Here is a 25,376-nt window from a genome sequence, read left to right as displayed (position 1 = left end):
GACAGAAAATTCTCACAGTTTAATACATGCCAATTTAACAGGTTATTTTTGGAGGTGAGAGAATATTCACTTCTTTTATGTGTTCACCATCACATGACATTTGATTTGAAAAGCTTTATTAGTCTTCAAATTAAAGTCACTTTCTAATTGCATCAACTTCGTAGCTCTCCCATTGATTAGGCATTGATTAGGCAGGCACTCATTATGTACAAAACTTTCTCTGGTTACGGTTTAAAAATGTTGCTATCCAACATGCCAAGCAAATGTCACATTCTCTGCCAGAACAGGGGAGAGTCTCTTGGCGTTTGCTGCAAATAGGAGATATCCATTTGAATGTCTAATTATACTGAAGTCAACAAACAACAAATTACACTTGCTCATTTATTGTGTGTCTCTTTTCGGAATGCAGGAGGGATGAGGCAGCCCAGAAGCAGACAATTTGGCACAGAATCCAACCTTCGCGAGGACGCTGGGGGGTGGCATCAGAAAATTGGAATGCTGCTTACAGCTGTCCACTGTGCCATCACATGTTACTAGACAGAGCTCTCACTGAAGCGGGAACCCTGTGCTAAATGCCCATGCTAAGCTTTGTTTTGTTTTATTGCCTTGAAATACAAAATTTAAAGCAAACAAAGACCAAAGTAATATAAGAGGACATCAAGCAATTTATTTTTCATTTATGTTTAAGAAGGAACTGCATATGCTGGAAAATCGAAGGTAGACAAAAATGCTGGAGAAACTCAGCGAGTGAGGCATCATCTATGGAGTGAAGGAAATAGGCAATGTTTTGGGTCGAAACCCTTCTTCAGACCTTCCCTATTTTTCATTTATCTGCTTTACAAGCAGTTTTAATGACTGGACTTTCGGTTATGTGCTGTCTGCTTGGTTAGTTCTGAAACCAACAACTCACCACATGATTATGCCACCGTAAGCACATTTATGGTGGAATATTCCGACCGTCTCCACCTGCATGGCTCTGCATTATCTATCCGGTCGAGAGGGCTATTGGCTGATTAAGTTGCCTTGAAACCAGATACATGTTGGTGTTAGCATGGTATCATGGTGGCGGCTGTGTACAAGTTTGTTAAAGTAAGGATAATGGACTGAGATCCCCTTGATGTGATCCACATCTCTCCTGTGTGGAGGACTGATAATATCTGCTGCAGTAAGCAGGCAGGTTGTTGTGGAAACAGAAGAGTGTGAGGATCTTATTCCTCAAACTACAGAACCGTTATAACTATTATGCAGCAGATCTGCCTTGAAATGATGGTATAATTTAATCATCTCATTTTGTACTGGATGGTATTTTAAATGTAATTGAAAGTTAACTGCAGGCACTCATTGATGGTTGATGATGTTACTTTGGTGGAGGAGGGATTGAATTGGACACATGAAGGGAAATGGGAAATAATGCAATGAACCATCTGCAGGTTGAGCAGCATCTTTGGTGGTGGGGAGAGTAGAGTACAGAACATGGAGGAAAATTATGTGGAGTAAATTAACATAGGAATGAAGAGAAGACAAGTAGAATTACTACTATTATTTGCATGGAGAAGAAAACGCTGACCTAGATCATTTGGGCCTGTTTCCATATTGCATTTTCAGTGGAAAGTTTCACATAAAAGATCTCTAAAGACAGCAGAGAAACTTGTTTCTAAATTACCTGCTGCAGCAAATTAATTGCCGCTATCCCAAGTCGTGAGATGTTTATATTTCATTGGGCAAAGTATTTGGATTTGAGACATGAGAAAGTACTGTATTCAACAAACAAGACTCACTAAACATTTGACATTCGATTCCACAAGGCCTGGTGAATACAGTTTTAGTATTATCTGGATGATGCATTCAAATGTTGTTGGTCACAATATAATTTATAACAAAGTCCGTATGGAAAACTATGGAAACGGTTATCTTTTGATATAATTTACACTTGTTATTTAATTAATGTTCTTAGATGTAAAATGTCATAAATATGAAGAAATGAGAAATGCAAATATTAATAGAATTCAATCACTTCTCCTTTTAAAGTGAAATTAATCTATGATTGGTGATGCTATCTAGCAGCAATAGAGCCCTGCTTCAACTTAAGGTCTCTCCAGTGTCATGTAGATTTGCACTATTTCCACAAATGGGTATCTCCGGTTTTCTTTAGGAATGTCACGCTGCCTCTTAATTAAATCAGACTAAATCTAACATTAATCTTCGGGTCATATGGAGACTATGTAGCAAGCCGACACACCAGTAAAGTGGGTATGAGCCTAAGCAGTACATAGGGAATCATGTATGGCACAGTGTGATTATGGCAGAGTGTTGTGAGCTCAACACACTTAGTGATGGATATGGGGCAGATAGACTCAAATCTGTACCATTGAGACCCCATAAAACTTTGTTTCTAAGCTGAAGGATATAGTACAAAGGAAAGAAGTGAAGAATTTGCTGAAGAAAAGATAATTAAAGGTGGAGGCGAGAGAGTGGACCTTGGACAGGTAAATAGTGGATGGTCGGAAAAAAAAAAAACTAGTCATCGACAATATTCAGTGCATCGACCTGAATCAGAACAAAATGGGATTTGTTCAAACTAAATGGTGAAGTAAATCCTAACTATTCTGCTGTAGGTTCAGAGAAAATGAGAGCAAACTGTCTACATTTTGTCCCTCCCACAGGCAGCCACACACGGTTAGTATCTGCGACTGAAGTGCTGGAAACTGCTCGTGATGTGTCCAACATGGCCATAGCACATGAGGTTGTCATAAACAGCAACTTCCAGATCCAGCAGATGGAGTCACCGCAGAACAGGTAAAGGGTGAATTTACCACTTCTCACTCAATTATTTGTCCTCCCCCCCCCCACACCACTTCATAAGGTATAATGTATGAGATGTGGAAAGCATTTGATCAGGATGCATCACAGCATGGTTTGGGAACGGGCAGTCACAGTGGCGCAGCAGTAGAGTTGCTGCCTTACAGTGAATGCAGCGCCGGAGACCAGGGTTCGATCCCGATTACGGGCGCGGCTGCTGTCTGTAGGGAGTTTGAACGTGCTCCCCGTGACCTGCGTGGGTTTTCTCCACACTCCAAAGACGTACAAGTTTGAAGGTTAATTGGCTTGGTAAATGTAAAAATAGTCTCTAATGGGTGTAGGATAGTGTTAATGTGCGGGGATCGCTGGTCGGTGTGGACCCGGTGGGCCGAAGGTCCTGTTTCCGCGCTAAACTAAACTAAAACAGCACCATCCAAGAATGCAAGAAATTGCAGGAAATTGTGGACACAGGCCAGACAAGGTGTGGAACTGCACACCTCCAGATTCAGGGACAGTTTCTTTCCAGCTGTTATCAGGTTTCCTAACAACAACTAGAGAGCAGTCCTGAACTACTATCTACCTCATTGGGGACTATCTTTGATCGGACTTTACTGGCTTTATCTTGCAATAAACGTTATTCACATTATTCCATCCATCATGTATCTGTACACTGCCGATGGCTCGATTGCAATCATGTATTGTCTTTCTGCTGACTTGTTAGCATGCAACAAAAGCTCTTCACTGTTCCGAGGTACACGTGATAATAAACTAAACTCTAAATAGATATTCAATGAAGTAAATGAGCCATGCAGAAGGAACTAATTATAAGAATTAAAACCCATATTACTAAAGAAACAAAGACCACATGGTACAAAATGGCTACAAGACAGAAAACAAACCGTAATGGTGAACTGGTGCTTTATAGCAAAAGATAGAATCACTTTGATGTTCTCTACATCGGTGAGACCAAGCGCAGGCTTCGCCCAACACCTCCGCTCAGTTCGCAATAACCAACCTGATCTCCCAGTAGCTCAGCGTTACAACTCCCCCTCCCATTCCGAATCCGACCTTTCTGTCCTTGGCCTCCTCCATTGCCAGAGTGAGGCCCAGCACAAATTGGTGGAGCAGCACCTCATATTTCGCTTGGGTAGTTTACACCCCAGCGGTATGAACATTGACTTCTCCAATTTCAGGTAGTCCTTGCTTTCTCCCTCCTTCCCCTCCCCTTCCCAGCTCTCCCACAGCCCACTGTCCACCTCATATTTGATAGAAGGACAATTTTCTAAAATGTTCAAAAAACCATGACTATTAATCAATTAATTAATTAATTAATTAATTAGTTACACATGCATGGAAATTATTAGTAAACTATTATACGTGAAAGGCATGGAGCAATGTGTTCATTTTCGGGTACAAAGATAGCACAGTGACTCAGCTCGTAGAGCCACTGCCTCACAGCAACAGAGACCCAGGTTCTATCCTGACCTCGGGTGCTGTGTCTAAGGGGTTTGCATGTTCTCCCTGTGCCAATGTGGGTTTGTCCAGGTGCTCCCAATTTCCTTCCACATCTCAAAGACGTGTGGGTTTGTGCGTTAATTGGCCTCTGAAAATTGCCCCTAATGTCAAGGGAGTGGCTGTAAAAGTGAACATTGTGATCGATGGTCGGCATGAACTCAATGGGCAGAAGGGTCTGTCTCAAATGCTGTGTTATTTAATCAATCAATACCACATTTTATCAAGAATATCAAGGCCTCAGGAGAGAAGGCCAAGCATATTTACTAGTGTGGTACCTTACAGGAGAGGGATTGGAGAAGCTGGGGTTGTCTTTAGAGTAGAAAAGGATAAAAGATGAGAATGATTGAAGTGTTCAAAATCTTGAAAGGTTATAATAGAATACATAGAAAAACATATTTCTATTGACAGACATGTCAGTGCCAGAGTGCACAGATGTAAGGTGACTGACTGAAGATCAGAGCTTACTTAGGATAAATATGTACACAGAGGAGATATGACTTGAAAGATATAATCGAGAAGAATCGTGAAAATAGATACAATAACAACTTCCAAAAGTGACAGGAGAAATATTAGAAGAGAGGGCATTATTGAACCACAGGGAAAGAAGGCAAATTACAATAATATTCTTCTTAGCTCTTCCAAAGACCCATTCAGACATTGGGCAAAAAGGCTTGCTACTGCACTGTTTAAGAAGGAACTGCAAATGCTGGAAAATCAAAGGTAGACAAAAGTGCTGGAGAAATTTAGCGGGTGCAGCAGCATCTATGGAGCGAAGGAAATAGGCCCATTTCCTTCGCTGCATAGATGCTGCTGCACCCGCTGAGTTTCTCCAGCACTTTTGTCTACCTTTGCTACTGCACTGCATGATTCTTCAATACAGCTTTGTTTCCCCGTTTCTTGGGATTTCACCCTTAAATATCTATTCATTGCTTTTGCAGTCTGGAAAGGAGAGTGAAGGACATTGTGCACAGAGCGTTCTGGGATAGCCTGCAGGCCCAGCTGGGTGAGACGCCACCACAGTACTCCCACGCCATCAAGTTGCTGCAAGAAGTTAAAGAGGTGAGGCAGAGACCCTGGACTATTGTAGGGCTGCCAATTGGCCCAGATCTCAGTTCTCTACCTTGGAAGTGGCAGGTTGGAATTTATCACTGAAACTTGAAAGCAGCTGTTTATAGCACAGCAGAATCTTTCACACTCACTGGGCATCTGCCTTGAATAAGACGGTCCCATAGAATCAGTGCCAAAGAGTTGGGCCAAACTTGTGAGAAAACATGTGACAAAATGGTAGAACAGCCAAATTCATGTTTACCCTCGCGCTGGGGTTAGAGAATGTTTCAAAAATTGCTCACTTCTTGGTGAATACAACGGCTACATTAACTCCTCACTCACCTTGAATTTAAGCCAAGGTTTCCTGATCTCCTGCGTTGACATTGATGGGAATTCTTTGAAACTATTGGAGTTTAGAAGCAATTTCCGATCTTTGGAGCTATGTCCCTGAGGGTTCTGCCGATGTTTACCTTGGAAGCCACACAAACTATCCATCTGCCTGGGTACACAAAAATGCTGGAGAAACTCAGCGGGTGCAGCAGCATCTAAGGGGCAAAGGAAATAGGCAACGTTTTGGGCCAAAGCCCTTCTTCAGAGTGATGGGGGATGGGGGCGGGGAGAAGAAAGGAAAAAGGAGGAGGAGGAGCCTGAGGGCTGAGGGAGAGATATGTGGGAAGGGGAGGAGACAGCAAGGGCTAACAGAATTGTGAGAATTCAATGTTCATGCTACCCGGATGCAGACTCCCCAAGCGGAATATGAGGTGCTGTTCCGCCAATTTCCGGTGTTGCTCACTCTGGCCATGGAGGAGGCCCAGGACAGAGAGGTCGGATACGGAATGGGAGGGGGAGTTGAAGTGCTGAGCCACCGGGAGGTCAGGTTGGTTAATGCGGACCGAGCGGAGGTGTTCGGCGAAACGATCGCCAAGTCTACGCTTGGTCTCATCCATCTGCCTAGTCTCTCAGACACCACCTGCCCCATCTGAGGCAGAGTATGTAGTTTCCACATTGGCCTCATTAACCGCCTCAGAACCTACAAATCCAAAACTGAAGCCAATTGTTTCCAGATCTGAGGGACTGCCAAAGAAAACAGGATTGCCAAAGAGCGCTTCTCTCTCAAAATCTAAATCTGTGCACCTAAAACCCACCTAAATTTATCCTTGGAAAAAAAACTTGCCCAGATTCTGGTACAGGAAAGAAGATAACCAAAGTGCCTCAACAAGTGCAACGTTCTCAGATCTTAACGAGGAAAGGTGAAGGAGAGGAAGAGGCTGCTCCTCACAATTCCAGTGACCTAGATTTGATTCTGATCTCTGCTATTGGAGTTAGTACGTTCTCCAGATGACCACATGTGTTTCTCCTGGGTACTCCGGTTTCCTCCCACATCACAAAGACTTGAGGGTTGTTGGCCTATTGACCATTGTAAATTACCACCTGTGGTTAATGGTTATGTGGGAGAGAACATGTTGTGGGGATGTGACTGGGGAATGTGATCAATGGGACAAATGACCTCCATCCATGTCGTGAGAACACACAGGAAAGAGAGGGCCATAAATATCCCAGCTTTCTTTAACGGACAGAAAATTGCTTTGTATTTCAATGTTAATCAAGATAAAACTGAAGAGCCTAGCAGTTTGAGAGTGAAATATAATTAGCTAATAAAGATTGCAATCAAATAAGAGTAAACGGATCAGATATAAGTGGAGCCATTGGTCTGTAGTGGATCTTATTCACTGTTGGTTGTATTCTCTCTCTTCAGTCGCTGTTGGCACTCCTGCTTCCCGCCCACACCCGTTTACGATCACAGATCGGTGAGGTGCTGGACCTAGACCTGATTCAACAACAGGCCAAGCACAACGCCTTGGATATCCACCGACTGGCCGGCTTCATCATAGGCATGATGGGGAGTCTCTGTGCACCAGTCAGGGATGGAGAAATAAGGAAACTGAAATGCATCACAGAGACCGTATCACTCTTCAGGTATGTGACGAGGGACAAGCAGAGTACACTAGAATTAACCCTGTAAATATTCATGCCTCTTCAGAACCGTTAAGATTCACTTATCGCATATTCCCTTTTGTCTCAAACTTGGTTTAAATTTTGTGAAGCATCTTATGACTTTTTATTTTGTGAAGGATAAATATATAAATACAACATTATGTTATTTCAGGATTTACAGGGACTCACAAATAATAGACAGCTTTTAAAATTATAAATTACAAAGGGAGTACATTCTCCTGTGGTCTATGCTGACCTCATTTTGTAATGAAATTCACAATTTAATTTGCTTACTTAAAAGAAGCCAAAAATCGGCATTATAATGACTACAAAATCTCTTGCTCATTTGTTTTTCTCAATGCTTTCCCATGTGTTATCAATGCCATTAATTTTGTGCCATTAACTATGTAATACTGCACCTATCACTTCTGAAAGTGTTGATTGGTCCTGTTTCTAACACTAATTCCGGCACCACATCATGTTTTTCATCCAAGATCCTCGTGACTTGTAAAGGTCTCAAGTCAAGTCAAGTTTATTCGTCACATACACATACGAGATGTGCAGTGAAATGAAAAAGATCTTGTGTTTCCCCGTGCAGATAATTTGATTTATTTTGTATTAAAACAGAACATGCTGCAAATACTCAGCAGCTCAGGCTGTGTCTGTAGAGAATGAGTTCCAACAGTTCAAATTAATGACCTTAATGGTAGGAAAGATCAAAATGGGAAGGCAGAAAAATTCATATGATTAAAGGGCCTGTCCCACTTGGGCGACCTAATCCGCGAGTTCTGGCGAGTTTACCCTCGACTCATACTCGCAACATAGTCGACACGAGGTCATATGAGGTCTTCGTAACTCTCCTTCATGCTCGAGAGTGGTCTCCGCGTATTCGAGGTCTCAGCTAGGTTGTGGCGTTTTTTTCAACATGTTAAAAAATGCCCACGAGTAAAAAAAAAGGTTGCCATGGAAAAAAGTCGATACTTTTTTTACTCGTAGGTTTAGTCATAATAGGATTTAGTAGGTCGGCATGCGAGTCGGAGGTAATCGAGGGTAGTCGAAGGTAGTCGTAGATAGTCTTCATCATAGTCGAAGGAAGGTCGAAGGAGGTCGTCTTCACTCTCCACTATTCGGTGTCCAATTTTCCCCTGAAGTTAGTAGCAAGTCGAGCTGGTCTTCAACATAGTCGAAGGAGGTCTTGAACATGTCATTTATTCAAACTCTTCTAAACTCGCCAATTAGGTCGCCCAAGTGGGACAGCCCCTTAAAGAGAAAATAGTCTAAGCTAGAAGTACAGGTAGTTGATAATGGAGCAAGGGAAGAGGCAATAAAATGAATCCAAATTGAAAAAAATTGAATTTGTACAAATAGCTACTGTTTGGCAAAGAACGGCCAGTGGTTAGAATTGAAAATTATTCAACTATGTTCAATTGGCCTCCACCGAATGTAGAGTTGTTATTTCCATGAATATCACTGAAGTGCATGAATGTTTAAACATGAAGCTTCATTAGAAACAACCTGCGCCTGCCTTGCCTTCTCTTATATATTCTGTGCCTCATCCTCTTAACGGACTCAGATGATAAACTACTGAAGGGTGTCCCAGGTCTCTTTGTTCTCTAATCACCTTGTTCCTGAGGCATTGGGGACCATGTTAACCATAGCAGAGTGAAAAGGCTTGTCCCTCTCGAAATGACACCATTAATCCACCCAGTTTTACAATCTCTCAGGGAGATCTTCCGTGTGCTGGACTTGATGAAGATCGACATGGTCAACTTTACCATTAAGACTCTGAAGCCATACTTGCAACAACAGTCCATTCAGTATGAGCGCAGCAAGTTCCAGGAGTTCCTCAACAAACAGCCCAGTAAGTAACTCTGTGACGTGGTGTTATTTAGTCAGAAAAGTTAAGCTGTAGGAAAAGTTGCATGGAATGAATGCTGGGGGTAGTGGTGGAGGCAGATATCATAGTGGCATTTAAGAGACTTTTGGATAAAAACACAGATAGGCAGGGAATGGAAGGATATGAATTATGTGCAGAGTGATAAGAGTTGATCTTGGCATCATGTTCAGCACAGACATTGTGGACCGAAGGGCCTGTTCTTGTGCTGAACTGTTCTATGTTCTAATTAATGATTTACTGCATGTGAATGTGCTGAGAACCAATGAAGGGAGAGTGTGGTGATGAACAGGAGAAAGATTTACTATGGTAGCTAAATTGGTAGCATGTTATATCTGAAAGCATTTATAATTTTGCTGCACGTGTTGGGACGACAGCGATCCCTTCCTCCTCCAAAGTTGAGTTAAATACAATTGTTTAGTGTAAATTTAATAATCGATCTTCCTATCCTGATTTTCTCAGGATGTAATGGAGAGAGCAAGGGGTATAATCATATAACATTAGTCCATTAGGTCAATTTCAGCCCATGTGAACAAATGACAAGGTCTTGGATGTGAAGATCGGTCAAAATGGTAGTTTTAAGCGGCATTTTCACAAGAGGGAGATGTAGGAGTTTATGGAGGAGATACCAGTGCTGAGGGGTAGGATAGCTGAATACCGGAGGGGGCGGCAACAGTGTGTACAAAACCACCACACGGCAGGACACAATCCAGCAACGTCTTGGTCCACATGGCTTAGTTAGCCCCTGCTGTTACCAAATAATCACATCTAATAGCAGCGTCTACACCAGTCTAACATTGATACCTTCTCACTTCTGATTCTCAGATGCTTTGGAGCACACAACTGCATGGCTGAAAGCAGCAACTGAGGAAACATCCAATTCAATGTCCCAGAATCATGGCAACCAAGCAACAGTGCTGAGCCCAGCTGCAGTGCTTAATCAAGGCTACATGAACCTGCTGAAATGGAACCACGACACCAACACTTACCCAGAGGTAAGATTCACAAGTTCATGTCATAGGAGTAGAATTAGGCCATTCACCCCATCGAGCACTCTGCAATTTAATCATAGCTGATCTCTGCCTCCTAATCTCATTTTCCTGCTTTCCCCATAACCCTTGACACCCGTTCTAATCAAGAATTTGTCTATCTGCCTTAAAAATGTCCACTGACTTGGCCTCCACAGCTCTCAGGCGCAATGGGTTTCACAGATTAACTACCCTCTGACTAAAGAAGTTACTCCTCACCTCCTTTCTAAAAGGGCAGCCTTTAATTTTGAAGCTTTGACCTCTGGTGACTTCATCATGTCTCCAATAATCTCAGCAGAGATTACAATGGAATTCAGTCTCAATACTCAAATCAGTGAGCTTTTCAGCATGCAGGACCTAGGTGAGTTTCCCCTACTATATTCCATCACCCAGAGCCTGACAAGGACAGGTTTTGATGATGATTGGGTGAAGTTAATCATCATGGCCAAAAGTATCATTTCGAGTCTGAATTGACCAAACATTTTCAATGATCCGTAATAGTTCCACCACTCATCTGCCCCACTGTTCTGCGGTGATTGACTAGATACCGTTGAGTTTCTTTAGTCAGCTACTGTCAACCAACACTGTTGTCCTCTTTTCTTGTACAGACTGTGCTGATGGACAAATCCCGTCTGCAGGGGCTGCAGCAGAGACTCGAGCAGCTGACTCTGGTGGCTGCTGTTCTTTTGGTGACCACTAACGCAGTGGGAGCTGCCATTGGTGGTCTGCCAGGGTTTGTAGATAAACTAAAGCAGGTGACATGTGTGCTGTTGGATGAGCCGAGTTGCAAGTAAGTTAATCTGACCATTCGTCTCCAGGAAGCGATAAACACAGAATACCTTGAAGCATTTCAGCACCTGGCATAGTTACAACTCAATGTTGACGGCACGTCCAGGTGAAATCTGCATTGTTTCAACCAACTTCTAGCCATGAGTGTGCAGATTACAGCAGTGACGCTGGCAGTGGGATGAGTATCTCCAGTATATTTGTTTTGATGTCCTGAGTTACGACCATGAGACAGGGTTGGACATGGAAGACTCTTTTGCCTGATTTCATTCTGTTATTTCAGAATAACAACTCTGGATCCTTGAGGCCTATTCTGGCTTGAGGCCTATTCAAAAGTCGTCTTAATGTTACATATTCCAGATCTTAGTCACTCTTTGTGTAAAGGAATCTTCCAAATTATGGGTTGAATAATCGCACCTTCTCGTGTCCTAGTGTCTGATTCATTCCATCCACTACTACAATGTTTCCTCTTCACTCCATCTCCAACCCTGGCTTCAGCAATCCCCCCTCCATCTTCAACCCATGGCACTTTCCCTTCCATCTCCATCCCCAGCACTCCCATCTCCACCACTGACACCCCCTCTTACAACTCCATGCCCTGACCCTCCCTCTTCCATCATCCCTGGAACTCCCTACTCCATCACCAGCCCAGGTACTCCATCTTCCATCTCCATCCACATAACTCCTTCCTCCGTTTCCAACCACAGTCCTGGCACTCTTTCATCTCCAACCACAGAACCCCCTCCTTGTTCCATTGACAATTGGAAGGGAATGGAAGGTGTGGGTGCTTTGAGTTAGACTTTTTTTTCCTCCCTATCAAAGTATCACATACATAGATTTGAGGCTTTGACATGCAAAGTCAGTAACAGTGGAAGTTTTGACTTTATATCACAAAAAATAACACCTCTAAGCAAAAGGTACATCGCCATAAGCAGCTGCACAATACTTTGTACTAAAAGATCCTTGTGTTGCTCCCCTCTCTCAATCTCCAGGGCATTAAGATTAGGAGAAGCTCTACATGCACTCAGTGATCAGATCCACAGAGAGATCAACAGAACACTTACTGAGCAGGGTTACACTCCTCTAAGAAATGAGCAAGAAGCAATTCTAAAAGGACAAATCAGAAGCATTCGGCACAGCCACAATGTTGTTCGTATTCTGCTAGGTGAGTCTTGTGTACAACATCCAAAGTAAATGAGTGAAATTGTGCTATATTGTCTTTGTTAAGGCCCTGTCCCACTTTCCTGAGTTACTCACAAACTCTCCCGAGTTTTCCCCTTGATTCGAACTCGGAGAATTACAGGTAATAGCCATTCGTAGGTACTCGGGGCTATTGTTTTTACTCGTGGACATTTTTCAACATGTTGAAAAAATGTCCCGACTTACCTGATGCCCCGAGTTCCTACGGCTGGCATTACGAGCCGCTATGAAACATCTACGGCCTCCTACAAGCTCGCTACCGACATTCCCCGACATTCTCCAAGTTCGAATCAAGGGGAAAACTCGGGAAAGTTCGTGAGTAACTCGGGAAAGTGGAACAATGATGTTTTCCTTTCCTTAAATGAAATGTAAATTAAAACAAAATCACTTTGATTATAGACACAAAAAGCTGGAGTAACTCAGTGGGTCAGGCAACATCTCTGGCAAAAAGGAATAGGTGATGTCTTGGGTCAAGACCCTTCTTCAGACCCTGTATGAAGGAGGGTCTTGACCTGAAATCGCACCTATTCCTTTTCTCCAGAGATGCTGCCTGACCCACTGAGTTACTCCAGCATTTTGTGTCTATATTCAGTGCAAACCAGCATCTGCAGTTCCTTCTTATCACTTTGATTATTCCTATCTACAATTAGTATCATGATTGTACATCATTTTATGATTGAGACACCTAGTTGAGTGAATTCCCTTGATAGATTTAAACTGTGGAGCTGTTTGCTGGTAGATCAGCCCAAACTTTAAAGGACTACTTGACCATGTTCTTTAGCACTTACTCTCATACTATTCTTACAGGCTATTGAAAAGGGATCAGCTAGGAGTTTCACCATTCGGTTGTTTGCCTATTGCACATCCCTTCCCACAGCCAACCCCATTTAGTTGCCATTACTGTTGTTGCACTGAAGTAGAGGGCAGACCACTGAAGAATACCAACAACCACAGCCGTGCAACCAAATAATTAACTACAGCTTGTAAATGAAGGACGGGTGGCCAGGAGGGATATAATTATATGTTGAAGTGAGAATCAAGGATGCAGTAGAAATATGAACAACTTTTAAGCAATTAGTCAAGAAGGTAAAATTGAGAAGGAGTATCCACCAATGTTTTAACCTGTTATCATGAAAGCAAGCAACAAATGGGTGTTGTTTCCACATAATATTGTCAATTGTAAAGCAGACCAAACAAAGCACAAGATATCTCATTGTGCAACCACATTGTAAACATCTGCTCAGATTATTCAAATACAAAGCAAATATTGAGATCATTTAACCACTTCCAATATATCCCCTCTGGAAAAAAATCAATTAAAGTTTGTTTCTCCAAATACAACAGATCCTGATCTTTAAGTCCACCACCACAATTAGTAAGTTGATATATTTTACAATCACAGTCAAATACTGAACCCATTAAGTAAGAAATACAAATACCTAAATTATTTTTGGCAGCAGAATTAATAGAAAAAACTAATACTGAGCAATTATTTTTGGCAGCATGCCCAACTTAATGGACCATGAGGTATTTACCTGTAGCTGATTTCATTGTTTCTCTGTAGGTGAGCGGATCAACGTCTATGTGAAGGAATTCCTCAGTCTCTCCAGCCCACAAAATAGGCATCGTGCACTTCCAGGAGGTCTTGGTCCCATTCAGACAGAACTGAAGGAGATTGGCGCCACATTCAGCCACATCATGCACCACAACAGGATGGTATTTGGACCATACTACTCAGAAATTCTGGCAAAGCTGCTCGTCACGGAGGGAGACACTGGGATGGACTCTCGCTGAGTCAGGAAGCAGAATCCACAGTAAAACTGTCTGTAAATTGCATGAGGTGAGAAAGCAGTGTCTTGAGCAACACCTTAATCTTCTCCTTCAAGCCAGAACACTTCCAGAAGTACAGAAAATCTTCAGAGCAGTAAACATTGTACATCCAAAGCACAATCCATTGCTGTTACCAAAACTATCTGGTGCAAATTGTTCATTATGTATTACCATCATTATTTAGCTGCTGCCTTCTACTTCTTGCATATGGCGTGCACAGTCTAAAGTTGTCGGACAACTTGTTCTATTTGATCTTATTTGATGGTGCACGTCGGGTTGATTGCATTAGTAGAAGCAGGGCGGACCACATGAAGGTTGCAATCTCCCACCCCAGCTATCGCATTAACAGCGGACCTCTCACCCCCCAAAAATCAGGGAGTTGTTTGTGACTTGGAAGGAAGTAAAGTCCTATTGAATCCTGATATTCCAGTGCAATTATAGATGTTGACAATCATTAAAAATAAACGCTGGTTTTCTTTTTTTAACCCTCTTGTCTTTACCCCACACGTTTTATGCTGTAAACACCATGTCCAGAATGATTCTTAAATCGTCAATGTTGAATGACTTAAAGTCCCTACTCTGTGTTGTATAATCCAGGCCAATTCAATGCACACACAGAGATATCAATCAAAGCTATCAGTTAGAAATTGGTGATGGTGCAATGTGATATTTTTTTGCTGTGTAAATGTTGCTCTTCTTGCTGATAAGATGCATACTATTTCAGGGTGCTTTACACTTTGGACTTGACGTGATATTTGCTGGAAGTAATATCAATAATTGATATTACAATTGATTGATTGTGAGAATATCACTTATGCCTTAACGGATATCCAATTGCCATCCCACAAATTAAACTAGAAAACCAAATAAGAAAACCTTTAAAGGCACTGAAAAAGCAATTAACAAGTATAGATTAAAATTTTGAGTAAATGTTAATTAATTAAAAGTTATCTTGATCGCTCACAGCCATTCCTATCCATTAAATTAATAACAAAATTATTTCTGTGCCAGATCTAACCTGTTATCCGGATGGATTCCCCAGAGTAAATGTTGGGAGATAATGCATCGTTATTCTCCATCTCTGCACTGCATTCGAGTTACTGTAAGATCTGAGTACAGTTCGATTAGCGTAGGCAAACACCAAGTTCAGGATTGTGCATTCATAGATTCAGAAATCCCAAACTTGTTGCAACTTATATATGGCATTTCTTTGGAATCCCAGACCTTTATTGAGCTTCTTAAATAAAGCACATCTTGTAACTGGTAGTTTTTATTAGATGAGGAAATGATTATCTCATTGTTTTGTTGTAGTTTAGATATAGCAATGGAAACGAGCCTTTCAACCACCAGGTCCACGCTGTCTGTCGATGACCCTTTCACACTACTGCTACCTTATCCCACTTTTGCATCCACTCCCTACACACTAGGGCCAATTTACAAGGACAATTTACCGACAAACCCGCATGTCTTTGGGATGTGGGCAAAAACCTGGAGGAAACCCTCGCAGTCACAGCACGAACAGGGCAATTTCACGCAGACTGCTCCTGCGATCAGGATCAAACCCGAGTCTCTGGTTCTGCACCACTGTGTTACTTTGACTGTTACTATTTCCGATTCCAACAAAAGAAGTTCTCCCCAGATTATTTTCCCCTAAACTAAATACTTTGCATAAAGTAGACTTATTGTTGTTGTACGGAAATAATTAGTAATTCAGAAACATTGGTCTTGACCTGGACTCTCTCTGAAGCTTCCTCTTCTTATTTTCAATCTGATGCAAATTCTGAGATAGGTGCAGTGGGCAGAAACCCACCGTTAGACTGACCAATTGTTTCTCTGCTCCTGTGGAATAATATGGGAAGTTAAAGTGCAAGCACCTAAAGTGAAGAACCAGTGAACCTGTGTCCCAACAATGTGTTGTACGGGGCAATGCAATAGTGAAGTCTCAATGCCTTGTTTAAAATTACATTCCCTTCATCTGAAGTGGAACATTTGTTCAAGAACGTTCATTTAATGCCATCTAGTGGTAAACTGAACTTCTCCAAATGTTGCAACAACTATCGATGTAACTTGCTCAATTCAAATGACATAGATATCAATGTATAAACACAGAGATCTGAGCTCAAAATCCAGGTCAGCATTTCTTTGCAGTATTGAAGAAATGCTATACTGCTGAATGTGCCATTTTCAGGCGCGATGCTAATTTGGGAGTCTCCATGACTTATCGGGGGGATATTTTATTGAAGTGTATTTTAAAAAAGAGCAGAAGAATCATTGTACAGTGATACTAGGCATGAATTCGCTGCCATACTTCCTAACATTGCAAGTGTGGCTACTCTTCAAATAAAGATTATGTCTTTGGCTGTAAGGAGCTTAGATGCATCCTAAGGAAATGAGAAATGCCTTGTAAATGCATGTCTTTCCATTTTTTATTTACATTCACAGTAATTATTTTTGGGCATGCAGTGATTGCTACAACTGAATGAATTCTGAGTGAGCAGCTTTACAAAACACCAGTGAAATGTATGGAGAAACATCTTACAGATTTTAAGCAAAACTAAAAATACGTGTTTTTGCTTTTTTTCTCTGAGGAAGGGTCTCAGACCTGAGGCATCACTCTGTTCCTCAACTAGAGAGCAGTCCTGAACGAATATCTACCTGTGTAGGAAGAAACTGCAGATACTAATCGAAACAGAAGATAGACACAAAAAGCTGGAGTAACTCAAGGGGTCAGACAGCATCTCTGGAGAGAAGGGATAGGTGATGTTTCGGGTCAAGACCCTTCTTCAGGCCGATATTCAGGCATTTTAAATTAGAAGTTAAAGTATGAATTTTGATGAATGTTCAGCTGAGATGATTGAAGTTTTATTTTTTAACTTACACCAGCAGAGGGCATCAACTCCAAAAGTATCACCATTTTAAAATGAATTTTTCACACCGGCCAGAAGAAAATAGCAGATAGCTGTAATTCAAGAAAATACTTTCAAGTTAAAACTAAAACGTTCAGATTTAGACATATTTTGTTTTGGGACAGAATTGAACAAGGCATAAAAATGTTATTGCTCAAGTGCTGAAAGTTATATGTACCCTCTTGACAAATATCACGTCAGTCCTATAGTTGGGACAAAAGTGCTTTATGCAGTGAGGGCCTGATATATGGAGCACATTTTAATAAACCAGTAATTTCTACATCATTAACCGTGTAACTTCACAGCGAGATTGCAGCGTTGCAGAATCATACAAATTAATTTCTCCTTCCCAAGCTGTAACTATTTCTTCAAAGCCTCAATAAAAAGGTCTTTCTGAAATTCTTCCATAAATCTCCACATTTTGGAAGCAGCCTCACCTCCTCAGTTTCACAGCCAATCTGCAACATGCCAATGAGCGATAGACTGCCATCCCCCAATTGTTAATTTGGTGGTGATTTCCCTATGAGTAGGCAAGATTATCCCTTCAAATGCCAACATTGGGAATGCATTCAATACAGAATACTGCACGGTAATCTGAGTGCCAATTTGTGTCACACACCAGATCCAATGTAAAACAAATTGGGGTATACTGGCAGATTAATGGGACAGTGTCCTCACTAGGCCTGGGGCCACTAGGCATTAGTTAATTAGTTAATGCGTTCAATATAACATTATTGATATTGGTGTCACATTGTACGCATGACAATTTGTGTACAATATTGTAACTGCAGCTCATAACTCGTATAATATTTCCACTGTGGAAAGGTTTTGTTTGCATACAATCCAACCTATTCAGATTAATTTTGTACCCAATCAGATAACACAATACATGCACTTCCTGGCTTATGTAAGGGTTGCATTCCGTAACCCCTTATCCAAGTCAGATTTTATGTGTCGGAATCACCATTCCCATCCTCTGCCAAATATAATTCGCTGAGAGTATTAACTGTCTCAGCGATGCCCAGCTGGGGCACTTTCTGCAGCGTGTGGCATTCTGGGTAAGCACTGCCACCATTGCCGGCTTGTTTCTGAAGTAAACTTGAAATTACAAACTGCCTTGGTACAGAATTATTTATGCAAGTGCAAGTTTAAGTAAGGCTATTGCGTAATTCGGGGAGAGTCTGTACATCAAATTTGTCAAATTTTAAAATTCATCATGGAAATTGCACCTGATCACAAAAAACCTTCAATTTTCCTCATGTCTGTTAACACACAAGCTCAGCGTGTCAAAGCTGATATTCGCCAAGTAAGTGGGATTAGTTCAAAGAATCCCTCTACCCTACTCCAATATTCAATAAGATAACAACTGATCCATAGCCTAACTCCACTTATGTACCTCAGCTGCTTCTCAAAGAGTTAGCAGAAATTACCATTTCATTTTTCAAATTACTAACTATGCTGGTGTTGACTACATTTTGAGGGATAATTGTGATGTTTGTGTGCAAGACACTTTCCCAGCCTCACTGAATGGGTGGCCTCAGACCTTTATTGTCCCCTTTCCTATTCTCTCTATCAATTAAAAAAAAATTCTCTCTATCGACACTATCCACTCAAAATCCTAAAGGCTTTATTTCATCAAATCTCTCTCAATCTTTATTTATTGAGGAATACAAGCTTGCGTAATCTTTCTTCGTTACTTAACCGTAAGTGGCCTCCTACATTCTGGTGAATCTGCATTTCCTCCAAGGCTAATTTATCCTTTCTAAGCTGCTGTTGGTTTTACTCAATTATTTTTTATGGCTGTGGTAAAATTTATTTTACTGGCATACAAGATTAGTTCCTTGTATTTTAAGAGACATTTATCTTAACATTTAACCATAAAAGGTCAATGCTGGTGTTGAAAGATCTCAGAATATTAATTTTAAATTCTACGTTGTCACATAGTATCATTTCCAGTTTGCAGATTCTGAAAAATTGTTCTTCACTGCTTCAGTCTATTACCAAAACAGGTATAACCAGATAATTCATATTTAATCAGTTGGAACTGGGACCTTCTCTTATCACAGCGCAGCCATTGGCACCTGAATGCTGATAAATCAAGAGGAACCATTAGAAAGCAATGTTGCCTCAGAACATGTTGTCTTCTGCCAAGCGTGACTTTGGCCCACTTCCCATCCCGTTTCGCACTCTAGAGCTGTTGCTTATCGAAGCAGATAATTAAAAGACAAGCTGTAAATATTTTAAATAATGCTCCACCATGTTTTTAATAAGCTTATGTAAGTTGACAACTAGATTGCACATTAAGAGTGGGAAAGATTCTCAAAGAACTGCAGCGTAATCAGAGTCCTAAGATAATCTATTGATTTTGTTTTACACTATTAATGCTGGCTGTGCTTGTCGCCTCATGTTTAATTCATTCTACTTCATACCTCTCTCTGTAGGTGACAATGTTCTGGATAATTAGTTATGCGGTTACAGCAGGCTGTATTTTTTTTTTTAACTGCAGAGGGTAAAAATGATGAGTGCTAGAAATCTCAAAAAATATATCCGAAGCTTTTGTAAACAGACTGGCTCTGAAAGGGAAATGCAAAATTCAGGTTTCAACCGGGTGCTAATCATGCATGATTTTCTGCAGTAAAGCTTGATCAGATTCTGGATTCAAATGGGTCCCAATTAAGGCGTTGCTCGTACACTGATGCTCCAACTGGAATGCAATCAGACTTTCCTCTTTGCAAATGCTGATGATATTATGCATTTTCAGAATGTTCGGTTTTTATTTGATAGATTTGTTGTCAGCTTTGTTAACTGATTAGAAATTGTTATCCCTGGAGAATTACTTTGTAAACATTGTAGGATTGAAATGATGTTGGATATTAGTTACAGGTTATATCTATTACAGAATATATTATAAATCATGTAAATTATAAATTACTGTCATTATAGGATTGTACAGTTGATTTTGTTTTGATTCCCAAGTTGCCTAACATGTGCCATGTTCTATCTACTACTGAAATACATAGACACCATTGTTGGTTTTGCCATCTTTGATTGGGATTACAGATGTGAGATACACCAGTACAGGGTGGTGTGAGCTGGATCTGTTACACATGCTGGTTTATACCAAAGAAAGACACAAAATGCTGGGTTAACTCAGCGGGTCAGGCAGCATCTCTGGAGAACATGCATATGTGACATTTTGGGTCGGGATTCTTCTTCAGATTACTTCGTTTTCTGAAAATAAAAGTGTGAGTTACTTTGTTTTCCTTCTCGCTGTGGAAATGTAAGGGACCTCCATTTAGTTCATCTCAATATTACCAAAGCATTAGTGGGTATAAATTCCAAAACTGATTTTTCAAGTAGATTGGTGCTCCCGCTCCTTCAAGAGGTGAATGATTAAAATGGGCATTGGAACTGTATGCTTAGATTCAGTTCCATCATACTCTAAAAAACAATTGGGAGAAAGGATGGAATGCTTCCCACCAGGAATTTTATGAATGAATCAAATCTCTCTCAGAATTGCTCTCTCCTCTCACCAACCATTTTGCAGAACGGCACCAGCAGAGACTACGAGCAAGATAGTATGTGGCATGGCACTGCCTGTTGCGCGGGAACAAGATATAAATGTATATAATAAAATTGCATTAGCCCAGTTTTATCTTGTTGGTTGACATGCTTTTACAAGAAAGACATTTAGTTATCCCAAATTAAGCTTGTTCCTCTATGACTGAACAGTTAACTTGAGCAGATCCATATAGAAACATAGAAAAATATGTAGGCCACTCGGCCCTTCGAGCCAGCACCACCATTCAATATGATCATGTTTGATCATCTAAAATCAGTACCCCGTTCATTCTTTTTCCCCATATCCCTCAATTCCTTTAGCCCGAAGAACTAAATCCAACTCTCTCTTGAAAACATTGACATTTATTGGCATTAGGATCCGTGCATCCTTCCGAAGTAATCCCTTTGGATCAAGAACAACTTGCTTACATTCCAGTTCTGCAGGTTTACAGATGCTGATGAGGCCATTGTAGGATCCACAGACACAGTGGGTCAGAAAGTGTTCCTGCTGGATTTCTGCCTATTCAAAATGAAGCGTTCCTTATCTATTTTGAACAGTTATGAGCAAGGGAATACCATGAATGGTTTGGGATATTGCCCTTGTTTAAGGAGGCTTTGAGAATAGCTTTGGTTTAACTTCCAGATAACCCTTTGCCTTGACTGAGCACAAGTAGAGAGGTTGATTGTGAACAAACGCTGGCCTTCCCATCTGATCCAACTGGGTGTAATTAGGGCCTCAATGTAGGGGCCATTAACCTGGAAGAGAACACTGCCATTGCTTTACTTATCCTTCTATTTGGAAGATTTCACAGATACAATTTGGATGGTATTTCTGCTGTCTGCTGTGGACATGTGAAAGAATAGGTTACTGGAAAATTAGCAAAGGAAATGGTGCTGATGGGATTTCAATGCAAGAACTCAGCATAGATCTAATGGGATGAATGGCCTCTTCCTGTGTCATAATCAACACAATGTTGAGTGGAATTCACTGCTCCATGATAAACCAGGAATATTGTGCCAGGTCTTAGTTCTCGACAGTGACATTGTGAAGTAACAATGAACATTTCACGTTCAAGGGTTGTGGTTATTTGGCCTTAGAAACATTGATGCCCGAGAATGTTTCTGCTCTTCCATTTAATCCTAGAGTGATCTTAACTCCTTTGTTCCATTAATAACTCAGTGGGTCAAACAGCATGGGTCCGAAGCAAAATTATGCCTATCCATGTTCTCCAGAGATGGTGCTTGACCCATTGAGTTACTCAACACTTTGTGAATTTATTTGGATATATAAGGAAGTTGTTGATCTAGGTTGGTTATCCAGTATTTCAAAAATATTGTAAAAGTCCAATCATAGAGCTAATTTTCTATTCATTAGACTTAGACTTGACACTTTCATAAATATTTGGTTTCACAAAGCCAATTATACATTGACTGCAAAGATAAACACCCAAGCAGTAACAATCCTCAAGTTTTAAATGAATTGAAGTTAATAAGAAGTTAGGAGTTTTGGTCGATGTCCGTATATACATAATAATCATTAACACAGGTAGGATGCCATTTATTTTTAAGATTGGACCTATTGCCAAGGACAATGGTTCTTTAAACACCTCATAAATAAATCTTCATGTCTGAGCCAAATTAATGTTCAAGGTGGAGGATAACACAAGCTAGCCTCACCTTGTCCTCAACCCGAGCTCACAGTTGCATCGTTCCAGCCTTGGACAACTAAGACCAGGCATTCGTTATATTTTTGCTTTCGTTCTGTTGCTGGACTGATCCAATGGATGGTGAAAACGTCTCTTGCATCTGGTTTGGTGATCGGACCCGAGCCTTCCGCTTGGTCTTGCTTATTAGGCTGCCTGCTTACACATTGACTTCTGAATTAAGTTGCCGAACCAGGGCAAGTTTATGGCTGCAAGTGGAATTAATTATCGGATTAAGCACGTCGCACCATTCCTAGCACATCCACACATCCACAGCCACACACCAGACGACGGCACGTCCAAAACACATTGATCATGTATTGTCTTTCCGCTGGCTGGTTAGCATGCAAATAAAGCTTTTAAATAAATAAAACTGTACCTCGGTATACGTGCCAATAAACTAAACTGAAACTGCTCACAGCAACTCAACCAGTGTGAGTGAGTGACTGTGCTGTGTGTGTGTGTGTGCGCGTGTGCGTGTGAGTGCGTGACTGTGTGTGTGTGTGTGTGTGAGTGCGTGCGTGTGCGTGCGTGTGCGTGTGTGTGAGTGCGTGACTGTGTGTGTGCGCACATACACACCACGACCATGTACAAAAACACACATATAGAGCATCGTGCCACAGAGACACAGTGCCCCAGACCACATATGCACGAAATACAATAACACTGAGAGCACCTAAAAACTGAAGACCCGTTTCTTTCCTGTAGATCATCATATATCACCGTTGCCTCTGCACCAGGTCTTTACCTTCCACCCAGTTCTTGTTGCTCGACTCAGCTCGTCTGAACCAGATTCCTAGCACCTTGGGATCATCGGTCGGCTCTTTTGTTCCCAAAGAACAAGGCCTCAACCTCACTACACATTATTCTGTGGATTGACAGTGAAACAATCAGAAACCAATGCTTGCTAATTTACTCACATGCTGGCAAAGAGCAACTAAAAGGTTTACAGTGGCCTACATCTTCAACATTGACAGCAACACCTTTTATTGTTATTGCCAGGTCATCCATACCATAAATCAATCCTTGTGATTTTATTTCCCCTTGCATTATCCATGGCGAATATCCGATGCTTATTTTCTAACCGTCTCAAAGTAATTTCAACTCATCTTCTGATTGATGCGTCTGACTGCTTGAAGCAGACTTGATGAGCTTCTCCTTAACCGATCTATTAAAATACTACTAGTACAGCCCATTTTCTTGCTTTGAGCCTCTAGAGACCACAGACCTTCACTCTGAACCCATCTCACCATCAGTTTGCTTGCTCTCGTATGCACGCTATAACTCAAGCAGATTTACTGGAAATCTTTGATCTTTCTGTGTGCAATGTACCAAGATTTATTCCCTATTAAGTATCAGATCATAAATACAATCGATAACAAGGATGAAACTTTATCATGATTACCTCATACGAGTCAAACACGCCTGTAATAGTATAAAATATGATACAGTAGCACTTAAACTTTCAGCAACTTAATTATGTGCGATTTGCAGCTAGTGGTTGGTATTATTTGTCAATTTTTCAAATACCAGTTGTTGTACCAGGGAGGGGCAAGTGCTCGGTAAAAACAGACTTGAAGCTGAGGCAACAGCAACATCAGAAGATGGGGGAGGTGGAAGGATGGGGCATTGGAGCGTCATGCAACATATGGAGGTGGGACATCAGAGGGTCATGTAGCATTTGGAGATGGGACTTTGGAGATAAACACAAAATGTTGGAGTAGCGGGAGAAAAGAAATAGGTGATGTTTCAGATCAAGACCCTTCTTCAGACAGATGGCATATTGGAGGGTTGTGCAATGTTGGGAGGTGGGTTTTGAATAAAACTGAAAAGATATAGTACGTAAATAGGCCCTTCAGCCCACCAGGTCCGTGCCGACCATTGATCATCGGCTCAAACCATGCTCTGCTTTTGCATCCACTGCCGTACACACTAAGGACAATTTACAGAGGCTAATGAAGCGACAAAACCACACGTCCTTGGGATTTGGGAGGAAACTGGAGCACCTGGAGGAAGCCAACATGGTCACAGGGAGAACATGCAAATTCCACACTGAGAGCACCCGAGGTCAGGATCGAACCTGCATTTTGTGCAGCATTAGCAAATCCCTGGGTCAGTGCAGCTTCAGCAACACTCAAGAAACTCGACACCATACAAGACATAACAGTCCACCTGAGAGACGCCCTAATCACCATCATTCACTCACTCCACCATTGAGGTGCAGTAAAAGCAATTTGTACCATCTATAGGAGGCAGTGCAGCAACTCACCCAGACCCCTGAGACAGCATATTCCAAATCCCACCAGCTAGAAAGATAAGGGCAGCAACAGTATGGGTACACCACCACCTGGAAATTGCCCTTAATGGCAGTGGCACAGCTGGCACAGCTGCTGCCTCATAAGGTCAAAGACCTGGGTTTGATCCTGACCTTGGGTGCTGTCTGTGTGGAGTTTGCCGGTTCTCCCTGTGACTTCACGGTTTTCCTGGGTGCTCCGGTGTCCTTTCACATCCCAAATGTGTGCAGATTTATAGGTTAATTTACCTCTGTAAAAATTCCCCCTTGTGTATTGGGATTGGGTGTGAAAGTGGTATAACATAGAACTAGTTTGAACAAGTGATCGATGATCGGTGTAGAGTCGATGGGCCGTAGTGTCTGTTTCCGTGCTGTAGTTTTAAATTGAACTAAACTAATGCATTACTTACTTGGAAATAAATTGTCATTCCTTCATCATCGCTTGGTCAAAATCCCAGAATTCTCTCCCTAACAACATTGAGGCTATATCCACAGCTCAAGGAACATAGAAAAATAGATGCCAAAGCAGGCCCTTCGGCTCCTCGAGCTAGCAACACCATTCAATATGAGCATGGCTGATCAATACTGGAAGTCTTTGATCTTTCTGTGTGCAATGTACCAAGATTTATTCTCTATTAAGTATCAGATCATAAATACAAATTTTCCCCATATCCTTGATACCAAATGAAATTGAAATGATTCAATCTATTGTCATTGTCAGTGTACAGTACAGAGACAACGAAATGCATTTTTAGCATCTCCCTTGAAAGGGAGACACAGGGCGTCGCGGTTGCCCCGCGCCTGCCGCCGTAACATCCC

The 25,376-nt window shown here is 41.4% G+C and overlaps 1 protein-coding gene across 2 annotated transcripts in view; it reads left to right on the top strand.

Annotated features, from left to right (window-relative positions):
* Positions 1-20,652, top strand: part of LOC129708624 (T-complex protein 11-like protein 1) — a 68,667-nt gene extending 48,015 nt beyond the window's left edge. For both annotated transcript variants that reach the window (XM_055654494.1, XM_055654495.1), the window contains exons 3-10: positions 2,664-2,796; positions 5,253-5,373; positions 7,118-7,338; positions 9,081-9,217; positions 10,076-10,245; positions 10,887-11,068; positions 12,057-12,229; positions 13,829-20,652. In XM_055654494.1, the coding sequence (XP_055510469.1) occupies positions 2,664-2,796; positions 5,253-5,373; positions 7,118-7,338; positions 9,081-9,217; positions 10,076-10,245; positions 10,887-11,068; positions 12,057-12,229; positions 13,829-14,058 (1,367 nt within the window). In that variant the 3' untranslated portion in view covers positions 14,059-20,652. The remainder of the gene's footprint in view (positions 1-2,663; positions 2,797-5,252; positions 5,374-7,117; positions 7,339-9,080; positions 9,218-10,075; positions 10,246-10,886; positions 11,069-12,056; positions 12,230-13,828) is intronic.
* Positions 20,653-25,376: the final 4,724 nt, after the last annotated feature.

The sequence above is a fragment of the Leucoraja erinacea genome, chromosome 24, assembly GCF_028641065.1.
Source record: "Leucoraja erinacea ecotype New England chromosome 24, Leri_hhj_1, whole genome shotgun sequence".
NCBI lineage: Eukaryota > Metazoa > Chordata > Chondrichthyes > Rajiformes > Rajidae > Leucoraja > Leucoraja erinaceus.
The sequence above is the reverse complement of the archived record's forward strand: the minus strand, read 5'-3'. Positions and strand labels throughout refer to the sequence as shown.